This window comes from Girardinichthys multiradiatus, chromosome 1 (genome assembly GCF_021462225.1).
Source record: "Girardinichthys multiradiatus isolate DD_20200921_A chromosome 1, DD_fGirMul_XY1, whole genome shotgun sequence".
Lineage (NCBI taxonomy): Eukaryota > Metazoa > Chordata > Actinopteri > Cyprinodontiformes > Goodeidae > Girardinichthys > Girardinichthys multiradiatus.
In genome coordinates this window covers 43519359-43542631 of record NC_061794.1, presented here as the reverse complement: position 1 = coordinate 43542631, position 23273 = coordinate 43519359, and the positions used below count along the sequence as shown (strand labels likewise).

The 23273-nt window shown below is 41.9% G+C and overlaps 1 protein-coding gene across 2 annotated transcripts in view; it reads left to right on the top strand.

Moving 5' to 3' along the window:
• The first annotated feature begins 345 nt into the window (after positions 1-345).
• The window catches only part of gdap1l1 (ganglioside induced differentiation associated protein 1-like 1), a 28952-nt gene continuing 6024 nt past the window's right edge, over positions 346-23273 (top strand). The window contains exons 1-4 of one of the 2 annotated variants that reach the window (XM_047368058.1): positions 349-625; positions 819-960; positions 8568-8760; positions 17825-17998. In XM_047368058.1, the coding sequence (XP_047224014.1) occupies positions 838-960; positions 8568-8760; positions 17825-17998 (490 nt within the window). In that variant the 5' untranslated portion in view covers positions 349-625; positions 819-837. Of the gene's footprint in view, positions 961-8567; positions 8761-17824; positions 17999-23273 lie in introns of both variants that reach the window. The other variant, XM_047368048.1, reaches the window with a different exon arrangement.

Here is a 23273-nt window from a genome sequence, read left to right as displayed (position 1 = left end):
ACACTAGAGAACCATTTACCCAGACGCACTCAGTAACCGATATGCAGATCGGTAGGCAATTTGAGGTTAGATTTGCAGCTGTAACTGTAGCAAACTAAGGACTGGGGCAGGAGGCTGAAAACAAAAGCACGCCACACTTTTCAGACCTTTAGTTACAAAACATTTCCCAATCCATATATATTTTCCTTGCTTTAGAATCATACACTACTTTGTGCTCGTGGATCGTATAAAATCCCAGTAAAATACATTGCAGTCTGTGATTGTAACGTGACAAAATGTGGCAAGGGCGTACATTTTTGCAAGACGCTGTAATAAAAGTATTCGGCTGGTGATGAAACATTGTAACAGAGCAGAGTTGTGTTGTATTTGTTATTTTCCATGTCCTTACAGGAGCCGCTTGACCTTCCACTGACTGCTCCCTTCGCGGTTCTCCACCGCGCATGTATGTACGTGCCTCACTGCGTGATGTAATACGGTCCTTGTGATTTATCTGCGTGCAGCAGCATGCTATTAGTGAGAAGCTGTTTACATATGGATTAGGCTGTGCGGGTTTTTAACGGGAGGTGAAGCGGATTTCAGCAGCGGAGCTGTCCCACTCTCTCGGATGCTGCTGTCGCGTGCTCAGGTGATGCTGCGCTCGAGCTTCTGACATCCTCTCCTCCTGTTCCCCCCCCCTCTCTCCCACCTCCACCTCTCTCTCTCTCCTCCCTCTGCGTGCATCTATCCCCTCCGTCCCTCCTCGCTCCTCTCCTCTCCTCCACACGCATAAAGCGCTCTGTCATGGCGTCTTCCAACCATGTTACCCCCACCAACTGTAGCTGGTGGCCCATCTCAGCCATGGATGAGGACGGTAAAGTGGCGGACGGAGAGGACTGCGAGGAACCCACGGCGGAGTCCAAACACTTTAACAAAGACAGGCTGGTTTTGTACCACTGGACGCAGTCTTTCTCCTCACAGAAGGTAAGACAGGAGCAGAGCATGAAAATGGACATGGCTTCACATCTCTATGCATGCTGTTCCAGTGTGGAGCTCAGTGCTGCTTGTTTGCTATGACCGAAGCATGTTTGCATCTGGGCTTGTTTACCTCCTCTGTGTGCAGCTCGGCGAGGGAAAAACAATAACGCCGCAGCAGGACGTTCATTTCCTCGACATACAGCCGACACAAACGTGTATTCTCTCATGCATCTTCTGCATGAAAATAGCGAAAAATGTTTCTGTATATTACTTGATACAAACGCTGAACAAAGCTAAAGGTCTTCTCCCTCTGAAGCAGACCATATGGTGCTGTTTTATGCCTTATCTCGATCCCACCTTTGATCACCACAGGTAATAAATTATTTGTGGACTTCCTTGAATGAGCCTGTGTCATTAAATCTGCTTTCAAGCAGTCAGCCATATAGGAATACATAATAATAAACAAAACTGATTCTCAATGGACACTTCACCAGCCTCCCACATAAAGCCCATATTTTTCCTTATCTACCCTGAATAAACACACCTGAATTACCTTCAGTGGAGGTAAACCTGTGGTCAGAGGACCCCTGCTGCAATGTTCTCAGGGTTATCTGAGCTGAACTAGTTTTATGAAAATGACAACAATCATGTTTTACAAAAATCCCCACAGAAAGTCTGCAAAATTTTCTGGGTATGAAAAGCATGTATACATTTAGTTTGTAGCTATAATAAAAACAGATTTACAACATAAATTGTAATGCTTTCTAATCTTTTTTTTGTCATGTTTGCATATCGTCATATTGTTTATTTATTTTATTATGACAAACCTTTATTTTGATAATACAAGCCCAGCTTTTTTACTAAATGCTCAATATCCTCTCTAAAAGCAAGGCTTTTATCCAGCCAAAAACCTATACTTTCTCAGTAAGGTTTCTCCCTAGTTTAGAAATACCAACATTAACCAAGATATGGGAAGGATTTCTAGAAAATGAAATGATTTCAGTTTTATTCACTTTCAGAATCAACTTTAAGCAATGTGGAATGTCTTAAAGGGTGCATATCATGCTTTTAAATCCTTCCTTTTCACACTTAAATTATTCAGTTCTGGTCCATATAAAGCGGAACTGCAATGCTTTGGTATGAATTCCTTGTTATTGTAGCTCCACAGGCCCCTCTTTTACCCCTGTTCTGAGGTGTGTCTGAGAGCAACTTGTTTTGGTGTGGTCTCTTTAAATGCTATGGCTACTTCACAACCCGCCCCCCTCCTTGTGTACTATATTCTACCCCAATTGGCCATTTTTGAGGTTTGATAGCAGAGATACAAATATCTAGTGGTGCAGAATGTAGAATATAAACTATCTATGTGTGTAACTGGAATGTGTGGAAATAGGGGGGTCAAGCTTAGGGAGTGAAGCATAGAAGGGGCCTAGGGGAGTGAAAACATAGGGAGTGAGAAGCATAGAGAGTGCAAGGTCATAAATTAGAAGAGGACAGGGAAGGCCAGAGACAGGGGAGGATTAGTTGCATGTTACAATCAGAAGTATTCCTTATTTGGACCTAAGGGACTGTTATGTTATGTTATACATGTGTGCCATGATATATGTATATGTTGAACACACCCTTGAGACTAAATAAAACGAGCTGGAAACAAGAGTTGATCAGAGTTGGGCTCACAGGTACTTGGCTGGAGTCTCCATCTCTCACTCTGCAGAGGCGAACATAAGTAGATTGTACTTGTGTTTATTTCACTATTTGAAACCTGTACCCAAATCAACGGACCCGGGGAAGCAGAGAGGGCTTCAACAAGAAACAAGACAAAAACGGCAAAAACTAATCTATCATATCTGCATCTCTAATATAAAACTGTTGATATTATAATACCATTTAAGACATACAGTACTGTTATGTCCTCAAGGAGCTAAAGGTTAACACACAGAGCTAAGATAAGCAGAAAGCACGATGCTATTGCTATCAAACAATGGCCAGGATGTCACAGAAGGAACTGAGCCCTTAATCAGATGAAGTCTGTTGTCAAATCCTTCTTGATACTGGTGGAGGTTGCTAAAGGCACTCATCCTTAAAGGTGGGGGAAATAGGAGTTTCCCCACAGATGTGGTAACATTTCCATGAAAAATCAAATTTAACCAGGCACATCGAAATAGTTCTGATGCTGGGGGATGGTGTAATTAATTGTGTGGGTTCAAACACCCAACAGCCGAACATTAGACGTATCTACTTGCAGCCTCTGCATACTTGAGCTTGGAATTCAGAATTGCAGTGAGACATAAAATTGCTGGATAAGCAAAATTGGTCAGCTGGAAGGCCATGACTTGTTTAGCTGTTCCACAGCAAATACTGTGATGTAACAGTTCAAAAAATGTAAGAGATTAGAGAAAACGGAACCGATTGAAAAATATGACCCAAACAGAATATAAAGATATCTACGCAGCACCTGCAGAGACAAGATTCAACTTTTCTTCGTTCCTACACAGTCCATGTACACAACAAAATGTTTTTAAGGCCTAAAAAAGAGGATTTTGCACATCCCCCTTTAAGTAGCTGGAATGCCATACGAAGCCCACTAAATAAAGTAGGGTATTATCTGCATACATGTGCACTTCAGCTTTTGACATATTCCCCACAATCTCATTAATAAAATTGGAAAATAAAACAGGGCCTAAGATAGTGGCTAGGGGGACTCCTTTTAAAATCTTCAGAAAACTGGACTTATATCTGTCTGCAAACCCACTGGTGTCTCTGAAATGTAGCTTTTAAACCATACAAAAGTGCCATCACTCAACAGTGAGTATTCTACTTAACAATGGTTCCTGATCAACTATGGTTCTATAGATACCACAACAACAATTCAGGAGTTTTCCCTAGAAAGCTGGGTTTATTCCATCTATTTCTCAACACTGCTCCTCAATGCCCACAGTCCTTCATGTTTTAGATGTGTTTCTGGTCTACCACACCTGATTCACAGGATTGCATTACCTCGTGCATGCCATCAAGTGCTGCAGAAGCTTGTTAATCACCCATTAATTTAATTAGGTGCTTGGCATAAGGGAAAAACCTAAGATAAGGCAGAACAGTGGGGCCCATCGACCAGGGTTGGAAACAAGATCAAAATAAAGGACTAACAGCATGCAGACACTTTTAATTTAAATAACAACTGTTACTGGCAGCTTAAAATGTTTAAAGAAAATTTTAATGTTAAGACAAATCAGCAATTTAGTGTTAAGACAAACAATGATCCACCACTACACGCCACTGGTGAAACTAGAATTGAGTGCTCTTGAAGCGTAACCCATGGGTGATATTATGTGTAACATTATGTAGGCCCGCTACTCATTTTAAAAAAACTGCACAAATACATTTTTGGACTCCATCTGTACCTGATCTTTACACATGGATGTGTTTATGTCAGAAGTCCTTCAATACAGTGTGTGGGATGATCACTCATGTCAGGTGACCTAGAAATAATTGGCAACTACTCTGATAAAGAATAAATCTAATGATCCGTTCAATCATTCAAATGCAAACCTTTTAATGCTTTAAGCTTTTTAAGCTGTTAAAAAGTAGTTCGAAATAATTAAAATTAGAGGTGCACCGATTGCAGTTTTCTCTCTGATCACCAACTGCCTATCTTTAAAAAGCCTGATGTGTCAATTCCAGTTTTGGCCGATATGATTTTCTTTATAACTGACGCTGTCAGGCAGGGGTAGCGTTAACCAAATATTTTCCGTTTTTGACTGGGTTTTTTTAAACAGGGACGGAAAAATCTGAATGCCATCTGTCATTTTGACAGATTGTAATTCACATCGCTCGTAATTCCGATCTCATGGCAGAGCAAAAGGGAAAAGTAGGTGATTTTCAGACCTTTGTGGAGGTAGATAAGATCAGTTGGATAAGATCGGATTCATATGTAAGTATCAGCCGATCAACAATAACCCAAACTTAAGAAAATCGGTGCCGATGGATCAGCCGGGAAATCAATTGGTGCTCCCCTAATTAAAATGTATACATATTTTTGTACAAATGCAGATAGAAATGGGCTGGTAGGAGATTCTGACAATATGATAACTATTAGCATTTGTTGTAGAAGTAGTAGTAGTAGTAATCGTTGTTTGTAGTTGTTTTCAAATGCATATAGAGCAGAATATTACACCTTTTTGTTGTTTTCATGAAACAAGTTGATATTAGCTGGTTAATTAGTTGGGCTGTCTGCTTAGGTAGCCAGCCTGCAGTCAGACATGCCTCTCAGTGTGTTCCATCTTGAGTTTTACCAGCGTTACTTTACAAAGAGTAATTCATGGCACTCCTTTGGTTTCAGCACCACTACTGTTAATGGTTTTAGCAAACACAAATATTTCCAAACAGCCAAAGTTGTGTTTCATGCAGGCAAAGGAAAAGTGCAGTCATCTTTATTCAGCCACCTGAATGGCAGTGCACAGTAAGAGGTGGTGGAAGAGCCATGCTGCATTACTCTGTGCTTCATGCAGCTAAAGAAACATCAGGTCCCTTTCTCTGTTATCCCCTTTAAAGGACATTTTAAGAAATGGTATGACAGAAAATTCTTGCAGCTTGTAACAGAAACTTTTCAAAATCTTGATATACCTTGATAGTGATAACTGATCAATGCCACAATGCAGACTAGCAATGGCTGTGTAATTATTTACTTTTGCAAGGAGCTGGCACATCTAGAACAGGCACCAGATGGCATAACTGCAGTGATGTGTTGCAGGCAATTGCTGGAGCTTCCAACAGCCAATCCAAACACTAACTGAATGCATTAGACTGCATTACCAGCACATGAAAGTGGGGCGAACTCTTATTGACACTGTGTAGGATGACATGACATGTGGGGGCCCTCATGTAACCACTATGATATGTCAATGCCCCACATGCTGTGTGGTTGAACAGTGCAATCACCTGATGTCAAGCAAACCCAAAATGCAACCCTTACTAACATCTTCAGGTTCTAATTATGCTGTCCAATGCACCCATCAGGCACCCTTGGAGTCTCTGCTGGATGCTCCTGCAACTGCCTGTAACATATCACTCCAAATGGGACCAATATGTTCTGGGTTCTTAACTATTTTTGCCAGCAAGTGTAATTGGTTGATTAATAAATAACATATCTTGCTTATTCTGTGTTTTCACTGGCACGAGTAGTCCACTATTATATATTTTTGCTGTTATGAGAATTAATGGAAGTCATGCATCACTGTGTGTTAGTCACCATATAATCAAACAGCTTCAGGAAAGCTTTTGAGTTAAAATGGGGTGTGACGGTTTTATTTCTACTTAACAAGCCAAGTCTCAGTCTCCTATCTGTGGGTCAATCATAAGGCTGGATTGTTGTCTCCAGTCTGAGCTGCTGATTAAACCGGTTGCCACTCGGCAGAGGAAAAACACAAGACTTGTCATGATTATCATCTCAGTCTTGCAGCTAGAGTAGCTCTGTGATCATGTGTAAACAGTGTTGTTGGTTGACTTCTTCTGTGGCTCTTCTCGATCAGTCTTCTGTGGCATCATGAAAGATTAATGTATGTCAGCCTACTGAAACAACTCGTCGTTCCTAACGAAACCCTCCTTTTTTTTGATACTTTGATAAAGGAGTCACTTTTCCAGCAGTTTAACAGCAATGTACAGAGACACCCTCAAACAACCACATGTTTGAGGGTTGCCTCAGTAAGCTGCTGAATAGTGAGGAGCTGTGTTGTTGTGCTGCATTGATGAAGCTTCACCCATCTCTGCGGTTCCAGCTGCTACTGTAGCTTTGCTCCTGCGTAGCATGTAATACATTCAGCGTATTGTGAACACAAGAGCTATGATAACGATAGAGATGGGTGCAGCTCGATGCCCAGATGTATCAGCACATTTATGTACAGCTGCACAGATCGATAGCGCTCAGGTAACGTCAAGGTCTGAAGGTCAGAGTTTTGCTTCTCCAGTAGTGAGACTGTAAGACTCAGATGTTTTACATCTGTGTGGAGAGGGCAGTGTGTCATTATGCCAGTATCCATCAGGTCAGTCATGTAAGAGTTAGTTTGTTGGTGTTGTAGTGTCATGATGATGTAAACCATAAAGAACTTCAAGGAAAGATGTTCAGTTTCTGTAAAGACGGCTACTGGACGTTTAACAGTATCCAGCAAGCTCCAGGGCTCTGCAGTATCGTGTGGCCACCAGTACAGAGCTTGCTCAACTTTGGCACCAGGTGTGCCTGAGTGCATCTGCAGTGAGGTGAAGACTTTTGAACCAGATGAAAATAAATAATCTACTTTGTAAAAACATGTGAAACAGACTTAAATTGTAGTATATGAAAAGTTTTTGATACACTTTCTCACTTAATGGGTCCCATTTATTTTCATGACTATTTACCCTCTACATTCTCACCAAAGGCAACAAAACTATGAATGAACACACATGGAATTATATAGTAAACAAAAGGTGTGAAATAACTCTAAAAATATTTATGTCTGCTTTGCTCTCTTGGTGTTCTCTCCATGAGCTTCATGAGGTGGTCACCTGAAATGGTTTTCCAAAGAGTCTTGAAAGAACTTCCCAGACGTTCATTGAGAGACGGCCAAAAGTTAATATGTTAGTCATCACAGCAAAGGGCGGCTACTTTAAGGAATCTAAAATATATTTAAACATATTTAAAGTTTTTTTACAATTTGTTGTTGGCTACATAATACCATGTGTTCATTCACTGCTTTGATGTCTTCAGTGAGAATCTACGTACAATGGAAATAGTCATAAACATAAAGAAAACCAGTAAATGAGAAAGTGGTTCTAAAACTTTTGACTGGTAGTGTCTATTGTGTATGTGTCTGTATATGTATGTATATATAGACACACATTATGTAGACATTATATACACGACAATGAGGTATATATGCCTCATTGTCATATATATATGACAATGAGGTTTTGTGTGCAGTGACTGCGGTAGTTTGCCCCATTTAATACTGTTTTTGCTTCAAAAACTAAATATTATATTGTTGTCCATCTGTTTCAATTAAAAACCTGACTGACTAAGGAGCACATGGCCTGTGTGTTCATGTATGAAACTCTTACACATTTATTTTTTTATTTTTTCACAGTGCTACCGCTTACTGCACAACATTGAGCCAGGGGAGCTCTTATTTTGCCTTCCAAGCATCTGAACATCTTGGCATCATTAGCTGGGTGTAACTAATCTATCATTGCATAAGTTGCAACAGTGAGTGTGTTATTTATGGGCCTCCTTAGCAATATAACACCACAACCTGACATTGTACAGCGTAGAAATCCTGGATTTAGTACACTGCTCGTAGAGCTATGAAGCTTTTCTTTAATCTCTTTGCTGACTGCATCCCTTCCTACCATCTAAATCAATCTATTAATTTTATGTAAAGGCAGTTTAAGAATAAGGAAATTTTTGATTTCTTTCATCTTCATGCACTCTAGTCTTTCTTCAGATTTACCCTCTGGATGTTTTAAAATGAACAAAATGATCCCAGTTTAAACATGTGTATGCTATATTAAACAAATACATTTATTGTGATTAATCTACAAATACTTCCTATTTGTTTGGAACTAAGCTATGTATGTCTGTGTAATTTCAGGTACGTCTAGTGATCCATGAGAAGGGTCTCGTGTGTGACGAGAGGGATGTGAGTTTGCCGTTGCAGGAGCACAAGGAGCCCTGGTTCATGAGACTGAACTTGGGAGAGGAGGTCCCCGTCTTCCTACATGGAGACACCATCATCAGTGACTACAACCAGATGGTAGACTACATGGAGAAAAACTTTGTGGGAGGTATGGTACAAAGATTGTGAGAATCTTTTAATCTTATTTTCTTAGTGCTAATCAATTCACCTGTTCCGGTGCTCTGCATCACATGTTTGGTGTTGGTCCCTTGGAGATTTTTTTACATCCCAGCAATGACTCCTCTGCATATTTTGTGGTGCTAGTGGCCTTTGTTTCACAGTGTGGAGACAGGAAACAGACAGAGAGAGGAGGTGGAAAGACATGCAACAAAGATCCCGTTGGGGGGTGGGGGAGTCGTACCCCGGACGGCTGTGTCGAGGACTCATAGCCTCTGTATTTGGTGTGCACCCTCTACCTTTACACCTCACGCCGCCCCACAGCAGGTTTTGCCTGTAGACGAGATGTGCAAACAGCCGTCCAGATTTATTTTCAACTGGTAACAAAGGTTAAAAAGTGTTAGAATAAATTAACCTTTTAATGTTGCAGTAATGGGCTCCACGGTGGCGCAGTTGGTAGCACTGTTGCTTTGCAGCAAGAGGGTCCTGGGTTGGACTCCTGGCCGGGAGTCTTTCTGCATGGAGTTTGCATGTTCTCCCCCTTGCATGCATGGGTTCTCTCCAGGTACTCTGGCTTCCTCCCACAGTCCAAAGACATGCCTGTTAGGTTAATTGGTCTCTCTAAATTGCCCTTAGGTGTGTGAATGAGTGTTTGTGTGTTGTGCCCTGCAATGGACTGGCAACCTTACCAGGGTGTACCCGGCCTCATGCCCATAGACTGCTAGAGATAGGCGCCAGCTTCCCTGAGACCCACTATGGAAGAAGTGGTATAAAATGACTGACTGCAGCAGTAACATTTAATAATTTATGACTTCCTGTTTACCATGTCATTGAATATTACGTGACACTGAGATCTACAGGGTTTGGACAATGAAACTGAAACACCTGTCATTTTAGTGTGGGAGGTTTCATGGCTAAATTGGACCAAACTGGTAGCCAGTCTTCATTGATTGCACATTGCACCAGTAAGAGCAGAGTGTGAAGGTTCAATTAGCAGGGTAAGAGCACAGTTTTGTTCAAAATATTGAAATGCACACAACATTATGGGTGACATACCAGAGTTCAAAAGAGGACAAATTGTTGGTGCACGTCTTGCTGGCGCAACTGTGACCAAGACAGCAAGTCTTTGTGATGTATCAAGAGCCACGGTATCCAGGGTAATGTCAGTAATACGACCAAGAAGGACGAACCACATCCAACAAGATTAACTGTGGATGCAAGAGGAAGCTGTCTGAAAGGGATGTTCGGGTGCTAACCCGGATTGTATCCAAAAAACATAAAACCACGGCTGCCCAAATCACGGCAGAATTAAATGTGCACCTCAACTCTCCTGTTTCCACCAGAACTGTCCGTCGGGAGCTCCACAGGGTCAATATACACGGCCGGGCTGCTATAGCCAAACCTTTGGTCACTCATGCCAATGCCAAATGTCGGTTTCAATGGTGCAAAGAGCGCAAATCTTGGGCTGTGGACAATGTGAAACATGTATTGTTCTCTGATGAGTCCACCTTTACTGTTTTCCTCACATCTGGGAGAGTTACGGTGTGGAGAAGCCCCAAAGAAGTGTACCACCCAGACTGTTGCATGCCCAGAGTGAAGCATGGGGGTGGATCAGTGATGGTTTGGGATGCCATATCATGGCATTCCCTTGGCCCAATACTTGTGCTAGATGGGCGCGTCACTGCCAAGGACTACCGAACCATTCTTGAGGACCATGTGCATCCAATGGTTCAAACATTGTATCCTGAAGGCGGTGCCGTGTATCAGGATGACAATGCACCAATACACACAGCAAGACTGGTGAAAGATTGGTTTGATGAACATGAAAATGAAGTTGAACATCTCCCATGGCCTGCACAGTCACCAGATCTAAATATTATTGAAAAATAAATGATGGTCCAACTAAACGCAAACCGGATGGAATAGCATGCCGCTGCAAGATGCTGTGGTAGCCTTGTTGGTTCAGTATGCCTTCAATTTTGAATAAATCCCCAACAGTGTCACCAGCAAAGCACCCCCACACCATCACACCTCCTCCTCCATGCTTCATGGTGGGAACCAGGCGTGTAGAGTCCATCCGTTCACCTCTTCTGCGCCGCACAAAGTCATGGTGGTTGGAACCAAAGATCTCAAACTTGGACTCATCAGACCAAAGCACAGATTTCCACTGGTCTAATGTCCATTCCTTGTGTTCTTTAGCCCAAACAAGTCTCTTCTGCTTGTTGCCTGTCCTCAGCAGTGGTTCCTAGCAGCTATTTTACCATGAAGGCCTGATTCACACAGTCTCCTCTTAACAGTTGTTCTAGAGATGTGTCTGCTGCTAGAACTCTGTGTGACATTGACCTGTTCTCTAATCTGAACTGCTGTTAACCTGCAATTTCTGAGGCTGGTGACTCGGATTAACTTATTGTCCGCAGCAGAGGTGACCCTTTGTCTTCCTTTCCTGGGGTGGTCCTCATGTGAGCCAGTTTCTTTGTAGCGCTTGATGGTTTTTGCGACGGCACTTGGGGACACTTTCAAAGTTTTCCCAATTGTTCGGACTGACTGACCTTCATTTCTTAAAGTAATGATGGCCACTCGTTTTTCTTTACTTAGCTCCTTTTTTCTTGCCATAATACAAATTCTAACAGTCTATTCAGTAGGACTATCAGCTGTGTAATGTATCCACCTCCTGCACAACACAACTGATGGTCCCAACCCCATTTATAAGGCTTGAAATCCCACTTATTAAACCTGAGAGGGCACACCTGTGAAGTGAAAACCATTTCAGGTGACTACCTCTTGAAGCTCATCAACAGAATGCCAAGAGTTTGTGGAGCAGTAATCAAAGCAAAAGGTGGCTACTTTGAAGAACCTAGAATATAAGACATATTTTCAGTTGTTTCACACTTTTTTGTTCAGTATATAATTCCACATGTGTTAATTCATAGTTTTGATGACTTCAGTGTGAAGCTACAATATTCATAGTCATGAAAATAAAGAAAACTCTCAGAGGTTTGTTAGAGAACATTGGTGAAAAAAAAACAGAACCATGAAGACCAAGGAGCACAGCATCTCAACATCTCACAGAGCTCAGTTTATCATCTGAAAGTAGAGAGACACGGCCGTCAATATAAACTTACAGGCGGGGCCAAGAAAGCATCAATCAAGTAGCTAGGAGTCCTTCTGGAGGAGCTACAGACATCTAAGCCCAGGCGAGAGAATATTTTCTCAAGACAACTATAAGTTGTAAATGCCACAAATCTGACCATTGTAGAATAATAGCAAGAAGAAAACCATTATTGGATGGTGGCCTTCTGGTCAGATGAGACAAAAACACAATTAACACTGCAAATCATATGAACACATCATCTCCACAGTGAAACATGATGGTGGCAGCTTCATGCTGTGGGGTTGATTTTCTTCTGCAAGGGAAGAGAAACTGTTGATGAAGCTGTTGGTTGACACAATAAACACAATAAAGAAGAAAACCATTTAGAGGCTAAAAAAGTCTTAAGACTAGGTCAGAAGTTCAGCATTAGGGGAAAAATAACCATGCAGCCCATAAAATTCTTATAAAACGGATGATTTAGAGATCGTGTTTCTAAAAAAATCAGACTACTTTTTGGTTTTATTAAAATGTTTAGTCTGGACACCGCTGCAAGAAAATACACTGGAGTTTGTGAATGTAACGGTTAAAAGGGAGTGAAAACCTTTGCAAGGGATTATTGTTCAGTTTCCTGTAGAACTCTCAGCTGAGATATTGGTCTCCAAAATGATGCTCTGATTCTTACAGTTACTGGTCCCAAGTCTGGAGTAACAATACTTGAAAGCTTCGATTTCAGCAGCAGATGATCAGGTTTACTCTGAAACAAAATGCAGCAGCTGAGGTCTCTTTGTCTTTTTGTGTTGTAACCAGTTGATAAAAAGAAGCTGCAGAACTCCAATGTTCCAGCAAAACCAGAAACATTAATGTCTTTATGTAATGTATAAAGTGTTGGTAAACCCCTCTTAATGTTGTAAGACCAGACATCTTCCTGGAGAAGCTTTTATCCAGAATTCAGTTTACATGACTTGCAGGCATGTTTTTTCTCTGCATTCGGTTCCCTAATGACAGCTGGCAAAGTGGGCTGCAGTTGGCTTCGAAAGTGCAGATGTCTCAGAGAAGGGACATACATGAGCTGTCTTTCAAATGATGTTGTACATACAATGACTGCTTGATCGCAGTTGATCCCAACAAGGGTGCCCCAACCTGAGTATATACTAGTTTATTTAGCTTTTTTCCCCTAATAAATTGAATCATATTGTATTTCCTCGGGTTATCTTTGTTTGACTTTATGACTTGTACGATGATCTGAAACATATGAGGGTGGCAAAAACAAACAATAACTGGAGAAGTCTGTAAGGGGTCAAACACTTTTTCACAGGACTGTATACTAGCAGAGGGCAGCACAACTACAATTTAAAAAAGACAAAAAAAAGACCCTTTTATCTTGATTGTGCATCTTCTCTATAATACAAGTAAAATGTTTCCTGTTTTTGCTATAGTTATAATATTTACATGACAGTGCAGAAGCAGACCTTGAGGACCACCGCATGGTTTGCCCAGGTCGGCATATCTACTCAGACTGTTTACTCAGCATTCTGGAGCTTATCCAAGTGCAGCTCTGTTCCATCCTTTGGAAGCTTCTCCTCCAGCCTAAAGCGGCTGTCTAATCACTTCTGTTGGGTCAGAGATGGACTCTCTGAATGTGGCTGGCTGTGACCCTGCAGACAGATAAGGAACACTGTTGTGCGGCTATTAACAGTCGATGCTACATCTCAGCAGCAGATTACTGTCGCTTTCAGCCAATGCAGCGTAAAACAACTAAGTTTAAAAGCTGCCAATATATAGCTGCAAAATATTTTGGGTATCCTTCCTCAAGCTCCTCAAAATAGACACACTAGAAACACTAGCCCTTAAGGGCCGACTTTTGGATGCCCGTGGTCTAAACGTACTACTCCTTCCTGCAGCAAAACAAGCCACATCATGATGCTGCAACCCTTGTACTTTCTAGTTTTGATGGTGTTCTTTGGCTTGCGAGGTTCCCCATTTTTATCCAAATGTCATATAGTCAAACATTTCAATTTTTGTTCTAGGAGACCTCAGGAAACGTCCCCAAACTTCAAGGTCTCTGTCCCAGAGTGCATTCGCAAATTTTTATGATCCTTTTAAATTAATGGCTGCTTCCACGCTCAATGGCATTGCAGCTCCTGTCGATATAGGATGTTTTTTGTCTGTGTGGATAATGACACCCTCACCAGCTTCTGCCAGTATCTTTACAGAGTCTTTTGCTTATTTTCTGGGGTCGATCCGCACCTTTCACACCAAAACATGTTCTTTGCAACACAGAATCCAGAATGGTAATGCAACTAAACGTAAACCTCATAGGTAAAAGAAAATCATATAACATTTCTAAAAATACTGTATATATTATATAATTCTGACCTTTAGAAAGAATAATTTGGGTAATCCTTATTAACATTAAACAGCAAATGTTTGGTCTGATTTAATGTGACAGAAAAATGGTTATGAGCCCTTTTTAGACAGTGTATGTAAATATCTGTTTTTTTAAGACAACTTTGGCTAGTCTCTAAATCATGATTAATAATTGAAAAAAGAAAGAAAATGCACATATGCTGATATCTAACTATAGTTGAAAGGAAGTTGAAAGGAGTTGATTTACTGGGCTAACAAAGCCTGACTTTCAACACCATTGTATCGGCTTAATTTGGATGGGACCTTTGGACTAGAAAGTTTTATTTTAAAATTGGTGAAATAAAGGCCTTAAAGGACTTGCTTTCCTTCAATAGCCATAAAAAGATGGCCAAGGGATTTCATTTCCCCCCCCCCCCTTTGCTTACTTAGCAAGATAGAGGAAAGAACCGTCTTCAAAGGGGAAACAACCACCTTTGTCAGGCATTGCCTGCAGGCTTATGCAGACTCACAACCACTGGGAATGTTGTGTGTTTTCCAGATTGTCATTATGCATTCCCAGCACCTTCCTGATTTGTGTTTCTTCTCTGTGCAAACAGCTCTCTTCTCTGTGACTTTATTTTGTGGTTGCTTTATTCTAGGACTGTGCTTTTAGATATAAACAAATATACAAAAAAATATGGCATTATCGTCTAATGTGTTATTATCTACAACAGTTTTGATCTTTTCTGGCAGTTTGAAACAAAACATTTTATTCAGGCACCACGGCTAATGGCTCAAAGCAAGTCCTGTACAGGATAGACACTGGATTAGTATAATGTTAAATCTACAATCATTCAGTGGTATTAAAGAAAAAAGTAAATTGATTTATTTCTCCAAATTCTTAATGTTTAATCAGAATCAGAATCAGAAAAGCTTTATTGCCAAGTACGTTTTTGGACATACAAGGAATTTGTTTTGGCGTAGTCGGTGCAATACAGTACAAATTAAACAGTACAAACATATCTACAATATAATATAAATATAAGTGCACAGTTTTAAGTGAGTGAGAGTAAATATAGAGCAGTATAAGATGCAAGAGCAATACAACAGTGCAGGTGATCATTGTGCAAGTAAAGCAGTGCAAGTAAGCAGGAGTCCAAGCTGAGCGTTAATGTAACGCATAGAGTTGCAGGTTACAGGTGTCCTGTCAGCAAAAAAAGGGGGGGTGTGGGGGAAAGGGAGAGTGTCAGTGTGGTTTCCGGGCTTTGTTAACCAGGCTGGTGGCAGATGGGAAAAAACTGTTCTTGTGGCGTGAGGTTTTGGTCCGGATGGACCGCAGCCTCCTGCCACAGGGGAGAGTCTCAAAGAGTCTGTGACCGGGGTGGGAGGGATCAGCCAGAATCTTCCCTGCCCGCTTCAGGGTCCTGGAGGTGTACAGTTCCTGGAGCGACAGTAGACTGCAGCCAATCACCTTCTCAGCAGACCGAATGACACGCTGCAGCCTGCCCTTATCCTTGGCTGTAGCAGCGGCGTACCAGATGGTGATGGAGGAGGTGAGGATGGACTCAATGATGGCTGTGTAGAAGTGCACCATCATAGTCTTTGGCAGGTTGAATTTCTTCAGCTGCCGCAGGAAGAACATCCTCTGCTGGGCTTTCTTGATGAGGGAGCTGATGTTTGGCTCCCACTTGAGATCCTGGGAGATGATGGTTCCCAGGAAGCGGAAAGATTCCACAGTGTCAATTGTGGAGTCACAGAGGGTGATGGGGGCAGGTGGGGCTGGGTTCTGCCTGAAGTTCACAACCATCTCCACTGTCTTTAGAGCGTTGAGCTCAAGGCTGTTCTGGCTGCACCAGTCCAACAGATGGTCCACCTCCCATCTGTATGCGGACTCGTCACCATCAGAGATGAGTCCGATCAGGGTGGTGTCGTCCGCAAACTTCAGAAGCTTGACAGACTGGTGACTGGAGGTGCAGCTGTTGGTGTACAGGGAGAAGAGCAGAGGAGAGAGAACACAGCCTTGGGGGGAACCGGTGCTGATGGTCAGGGAGTCAGAGACGTGCTTCCCCAGCCTCACGCGCTGCTTCCTGTCAGACAGGAAGTCAGTGATCCACCTGCAGGTGGAGTCGGGCACACTCAGCTGGGAGAGCTTCTCCTGTAGCAGAACTGGGACGATGGTGTTGAAGGCAGAGCTGAAATCCACAAACAGGATCCTGGCATAGGTTCCTGTGGAGTCCAGGTGCCGGAGGATGAAGTGAAGGGCTAAGTCGACTGCATCATCTACAGACCTGTTGGCTCTGTAGGCAAACTGCAGGGGGTCAAGGAGGGGGTCGGTGATGTCTTTTAGGTGTGAGAGCACAAGGCGCTCAAAGGACTTCATCACCACAGAGGTCAGGGCGACGGGTCTGAAGTCATTAAGCCCTGTGGTCCTTGGCTTCTTGGGAACAGGGACGATGGTGGAGGACTTGAAGCAGGCTGGCACATGACATGTCTCCAGTGAGGTGTTAAAAATGTCTGTGAAGACTGGAGACAGCTGATCAGCGCAGTGCTTCAGGCTGGCTGGTGAGACAGAATCCGGACCAGCAGCTTTCCGGGGGTTCTGTCTCCTGAAGAGTTTGTTGACGTCCCTCTCCTGGATGGAAAGAGCCGTCCTCGGCGTGGGTAGGGGGCTGGTGGGGGGGAACTTCAGGGTGGGGGTTGGAGGTGCCAAGGCCCCTCTTGAGGTTGGGGAGGTGGGGGTGGTGGATTGTGGCTGCAGCTGTTGGGGGGCGTCGTGGGAGATGGTTGCAGGACTGTCCCTTTGTCTTTCAAAGCGGCAGTAGAACTCGTTCAGGTCGTTGGCGAGGCGTCGGTCGTTGATGGAGTGGGGGGCTTTCGGCTTGTAGTTGGTGATTTGCTTGAGCCCTTTCCAGACAGACGCAGAGTCGTTGGCTGAGAACTGGTTTTGGAGCTTCTCAGAGTACAGTCGTTTGGCCTCTTTCACTGCCTTGCCAAACTTGTACTTGGCCTCTCTGTATATGTCTTTGTCCCCACTCCTGAAGGCCTCTTCCTTATCCAGTCTTAACCTTCTGAGTTTAGCTGTGAACCAGGGTTTGTCGTTGTTGTAACTCACCCTGGTGCATGATGGTACACAGCTGTCCTCACAGAAGCTGATGTAAGTTTGAACAACAGCAGCTAAATAGATCAGAGCGATGCCGCCAGGAGAGTGCTGCTACAGGATTTCAGAGGTCTGATTATCTGATTTGGGAAAATGTAATGAAAAGGTTGCCTCATCCCTTTGTTCCCTTTGTGTCCTTCTGGAGCATTCTTGAATTTAATCTCAGAAAGTTTCTGCCAAGAGCATCTCTGAGGCTCAAGGAATTGTTTTTTCTGCCCAAATGTCAGGATTAGTCACTAAGGGTGACTGAAATCATCTGTTTCCAGGTTATCATGTCGCCCAGCAGTGATATTTTGGGGGTTTTGCAGACAGTTGCTGAGAAATATCAGCTGGTCTGAGAAGTTTTGAAAAATATCTTATGAACCTCAGTGCTTTTTATTGTCTTGTTTCTTCACGGTGTGTTGAATCCATAGTAAATCAGAACTGTTATCTTCCTGTCATATTTGTCTCTCCCTCCTACAGAGACAGTGGCTCAGTTGATTCCTGATCCAGACTCGCCTCTCTACGACCGTGTGCAGCAGTACCGCCAGCTCCTGGATGGCCTGCCCATGGATGCTTACACACACGGCTGCATCCTCCATCCAGAGCTCACCACTGACTCTATGATCCCAAAGTACGCCACCGCAGAAATACGTAGTAAGTGACGCCAGCTCAATGCACAGTGCAGACATGAATATGTATATTTCTGTAGTCCCTACAGGAGAAAAGGAGAGAGCTTGAGTTGCAGAGTATTCAAGGTTTTGCAGTTTAAGGGCTGTTGGCTGGGAAGAAAAGGTTTTGATAAAGGTATGGAGAGGCATGAAAGTTGACACACAGAGAAGGGTAAATATGCATTAAAATGCATGTAAACGGGCACTGGTGGCTCAATTGGTAGAGCGTGCGCGCCATGTGGAGAGGCCAAATTGTCTACAAACTATGTAGGGTCATCATATGGTTAAATTACTTTTATGTATCTGTACAGAATGCAATTAAACCAAAGGTAAACCCACAGAAAAAACCCAGATAGCTGTTCTTTATTGGCACTAGTCATACTTAACAGTACTCTGTTCTGGAGACTAACCGCTCCTATGAAGTCTAAAAGTCCCGTTCATAGAATGCAGAAGTTGGGCAACAAAACCATTTGGAAAAACTTAGAGAATAGGTTTGTTTTATAGAAGCTGAATGTTACGGCTGTCCCAAACACCCAACTTGTTAATGGACACGAGACCAGCAGTGTTTAAGTGAACCAGTTCATTGTATATAGAAATGTATGAAATGAGGAAAGGGAAATGTCCAGCACCCTTTAGGTGCTACAGGAGCTGTCTTGCCTGGCTGCAAAGGAGAAAAGTGTTGGCATTATAGTTTCTCCCACACTGCTGACTACCAATTAGCCAATCATCCCTAAGCTGGGGCACAACCTCTCAGAAACGACCAGAAGTAACACTTTATGCTGCGTGAGTTTGATAGATTTTCAGTGTTTGTCTACAGCTTGTTAAACCTCTTAAGCCCAAGGGTTTGTTGTGACGTTTGTGCTCCAAATAACACGCTTAAACCTGAGTTTTTCTCAGAAATTACAAACTGTTTTAAAATAATCATTATGTTAATATTTATGTTTTTCAAATGCAAGTGATAATTCTGGTCTTCTGTTGCTGCTGGTTGAGTAAATCTTGGGTGGGTTGTGACAAAACCTTTGTGTGTAGAAGCCATGTGGTGAACAGCTGAGACCAAGTTTTACAGTGATGCCATTTAATTTGCCTTATGATTAAACTGTTTGTAGTTTTAACTGAGTTTGGTGTTCATAGATATGGTTTACAACAGCTTTTAGCCAAGATTCTAACATTAAAGTAATAAAAGTAGTTAAATTCTTCCCCCTGGACTGGGGTTTACATATCTTTGGCAGAGGTGTGGCGGGTGCTGCATCATGCAGGTTATCTAAGCTCGCTGCTGAGCACTATTTGCAGAGTCACCTCTCTATAAAACACCACTGCAAAAAAAGAGAAAGTCCTCAGTAAGATAACACACTTACCTGAAATCAGTATGGGCAACGGACAGTAATTGTGAAATATACTAGACTGAACATTTCAGGTTCAGTAGGTTCAGCTTTGCAATGTTAAAATAAGGTTTGTGGAACAATTTAATATTATCAGTCAGCTGCACTTAAACAGTCTTAGGAGCAAATGAGTTGGAACAAGTGAAAGTTGCTGAGTCAGACAGGTGGGCTCCACAACAGCAGAGTCACTAACATCGATTTAAATAATGTGTAAGAGACCAGAGTAATTTGGTCATGCTTCTTAGTTCTGGTTCAAAGTCGAGCAGCTGAGTCAAACCACTGAGAAAACTCATTTCATAAATATGTGTTGAGGGCAAAGCCTTTAAAATCAAACCTATTGTAAAATGTTCTTGACTGTGATCAGAAATAAAGGATGAATATTGAAACCGTTCCATATAATTTGAGTCAGTAATGTTGGTTTGTCTGGTGATGATTTCTGCTGTAGAGCACATTAAAAGCTAACTGAATCAACATATAGAGCCACATTAAAACATTTCTCACATTTAAGTGGATCCAAACAGACTGTGATGTCAAAATGATTCAACATGTAGAGAATCTGAGGGAAAAAGAGGGAAATTCAAATCTTACTGAGAGAAATAAATGTATCTGTAGTTTATTATATATTAATAAAGAGTCCTGTCAATGCTAAAATTTGTTTAAAGGGCTTTAAAAAACTGCTGCCATCTGCTTGCAGATACACGGCAATAAAGTGCAATAGGACAGGGTACTAAAGTTTACTGTGTCCCTGTGTCTTGTAAATAATTTGACCTGATAGACACAAATAGAGACTGTCCTAGTAGTATGTTTGTATCCTGCTTGTATCTTGAATGTTGTGGTTATCAGTATTTCTGTCGACTGTATTTCTGGCTGCAGAACAAATTGCCTCTTGGGGATCAAGTTTATGTTATGATTTGGGGTTATTTGGTTTTTGGTTGCGGGTTTTTCCTCTTATGTTTTTCACAGTTGAGGTTTTGAATCATGTTTCTGTTTATTATTTTCCTGGTCATGCCTTAGATTTTGTCTTCTAGTTCATGTTTTGTAAAGTTAGCTTTTTGTTATCATGTTTCTTGTGATGCTTTAATTTCATGGTTTACTAGTTGTGTTTCTATTAGTTTCTATTGCATTCAAGAGTCTCTATTGTGCTCCAGCCACATTTTGTTCTCTCCTGTCTGTTTTCAATCATCTTCTTTCGGTTCACCTGCACCTAGCAATCAGTCTCCTCGTTTCACCTGGTTCTTGCTCTATATATACACATCTGTTCTGTTCATTCCTCGCGGAAACATTTTGGATCACCATCTCTGTTCATGTCTTGTCCTTTGATCATGCCAAGCCTGTCTTGCCAGCCTGCCCATGTCTGTTTTTGTCATCACCTTCTGTAGTAACTTTTGTTTATTAAATCTTTTCACTTACCGTCATGCTGCTTGCTCGTCTGCATTCCGGGGTCCTGCGCTGACAGTTTATCTTGATCTCAAAAACAAAAATAGAGAGACCAAGTGTGACTGAGGGAAAAAAGCTATCCACCTCCCCACTCCTTGAGGCAGTAAAAGACAGTAATAATATTAACAACCCATCAACAACCCCCCAAAAAAACAACAACACATAAATAAAATAAAATTAATGGCCAAAATCATGACGTGGAAATTGCTTGAAATGTTCTCTGATTTTCATCTGACTTAAAATGAAATGTTTGATCTAACATTGAGATATTTTTAAAGTTATGTAAACACATTCACACTGGAGACAAACAAGCTTGAACCTAGACATCAACTGAAAATAGCAATTTTTAGGCTTTTTGAATACTGGGCTAATTTATAATTAAATCAATCAGTCAGTCATTTTCTATTGCTTCTTCCATAGTGGGAGAACATGCAAACTCCATGCAGAAAGACCCCCGGCCAGGAGTTGAACCCAGGACCTTCTTCCTGCAAGGCAACAGTGCTACCAACTGTACCGTGCAGCCCATAATTAAATCCGTTTATTTATTTTTTATTTATTTTTGCATGCTCACACAGTCCAATTGGCTTGGTGTGCAATTTCAAACTACTGAATAAATACAAATCCTTAACATGACACTGGAATGATTCTAGGTTGAGAAACCTGAACCGTATTCTCAAAGGTTCTCAGAGTCTCTCAGAGAGCTCCTAACATAGCCTAAATATTCCTGCCAAGGACTCCTAGCTTAAGAGTGATTCTGTTCTCTGCTGAGAGGAACTCTAAGCAAGGAGACGACAGAGATTCCTATCTTAGTGAGGAGGTGATGATAACCGATCACAGAATTTAGACTGGATTCAAAAATGTGTCAATCATGATGATGAAACTTTGCAAAGTTAAATTGTCACACAGCATCATGTTTGAAGCTTATTTACATTCTCGTCATTATTTTGATTTGCTTATTGTTATGGTTACTCGCCATGCTGGTCGCTCTCAAACTGCATCTATTTCTTATTAATGAATTTCATATTAATACTAAACTCAGCATTTTACTGTGATCTCCTTCTTGTTTAATAAGGTTCAGTTTAGTAAAACAACCAAAACAAGACAGAGAAAAAAAGGTGGAGAAAAGCGAACTGAACAGAGGAGCAGAGCCTACTGGTGGAGGAAAAGAGAGGAGTGTTGAAAGGTAAATTTGGTCCAGGGATCAAGGTGGGAACAAACAGGCATTCCCAGCAGATCAGTGCGTCGTTCCCTCTGCTTTCAGCACCAGCCTGGAATGTGAGCAGCTCTGGTTCCTGCTGCATTCAGAAGCTAGAGAGGAGATTGCAGCACACCAGAGAACTTCTCCACAGACGGGGAGATTACTATTTAGGCTTAGGCTGCTGACATCATCATGTACAATACAGCAAATACTTACTCAACCACTGAGTAAGCTACAGCAGGATCTTGCTACTGTTGTTATGAAAGCACATGTCTGTAAAATCAAAAAGAGACCGCACAAGTACAACTTTAGGAAATTTCTGATCTCGTAGAAAAAAACATGAAGACCAGACCGAAGTGTGCCAGAGAGAGCATAGACAAAGACCCAAACCTTTGGATTAATGTTCTTCGGACAGATGAGCCTAAATTTGAATTCTTTGGACAGCAGAACAGATGACATGTTTGGCATAAACTAAATACTGCATTCTGTGAAAAGAACCACACACCAACTGTGAAAAGTGCCGGTGGAAGTGTCATGGTTTGGGGATGCTTTCCTGCAACATGACCTGGCCAGATTACCGTCATACAATCAGTCATTCATTTTACTGTGTATCAGAGATCATCTGTAAGAAAGTTAAAGCTGAAGCAGAACTGGACACCAGAATGTGAAAATGGCCTAAAACACACCAGTGAATCCACCAAGAAGTGGAAAGTCCTGGGCCGAGTCAAAAACCTAATAATTGATCTCACTGGGGTGACCTCCAGCTGACTTCAGGGGAAACATCAGCTCTTAGGGAGGTTGGGTGTCTTTTTTCCTGAGCCAATAAACACTTTTATACATCTTTTTGTTTAATGACGAAAACAAGATTAATGTTTGTTGTTGAAGTGCAATTATATATTATTCTTTTCCAGAGATATGAAGTACATTAGGCATTGATATATGCTGATTTTGTTATTAAATGGTAAATGGACTGAACTTATATAGCACTTTTCCAGTCATGCAGACCACTCAAAGCACTTTACACTAGAGCCACATTCACCCAATCGCACTCACACATTCATACACCGATAGGCAGATCGGCAGGCAACTTGAGGTTAAGTGCCTTGCCCAAGCGATGTCGACATATGGCAGGAGGAAGCTGGAATCGAACCCACACAAATAGAAGGCGACTACTCTTCCTACTGAGCCACAGTCACCTCTAAACAACTATACAGGTCCTTCTCAAAATATTAGCATATTGTGATAAA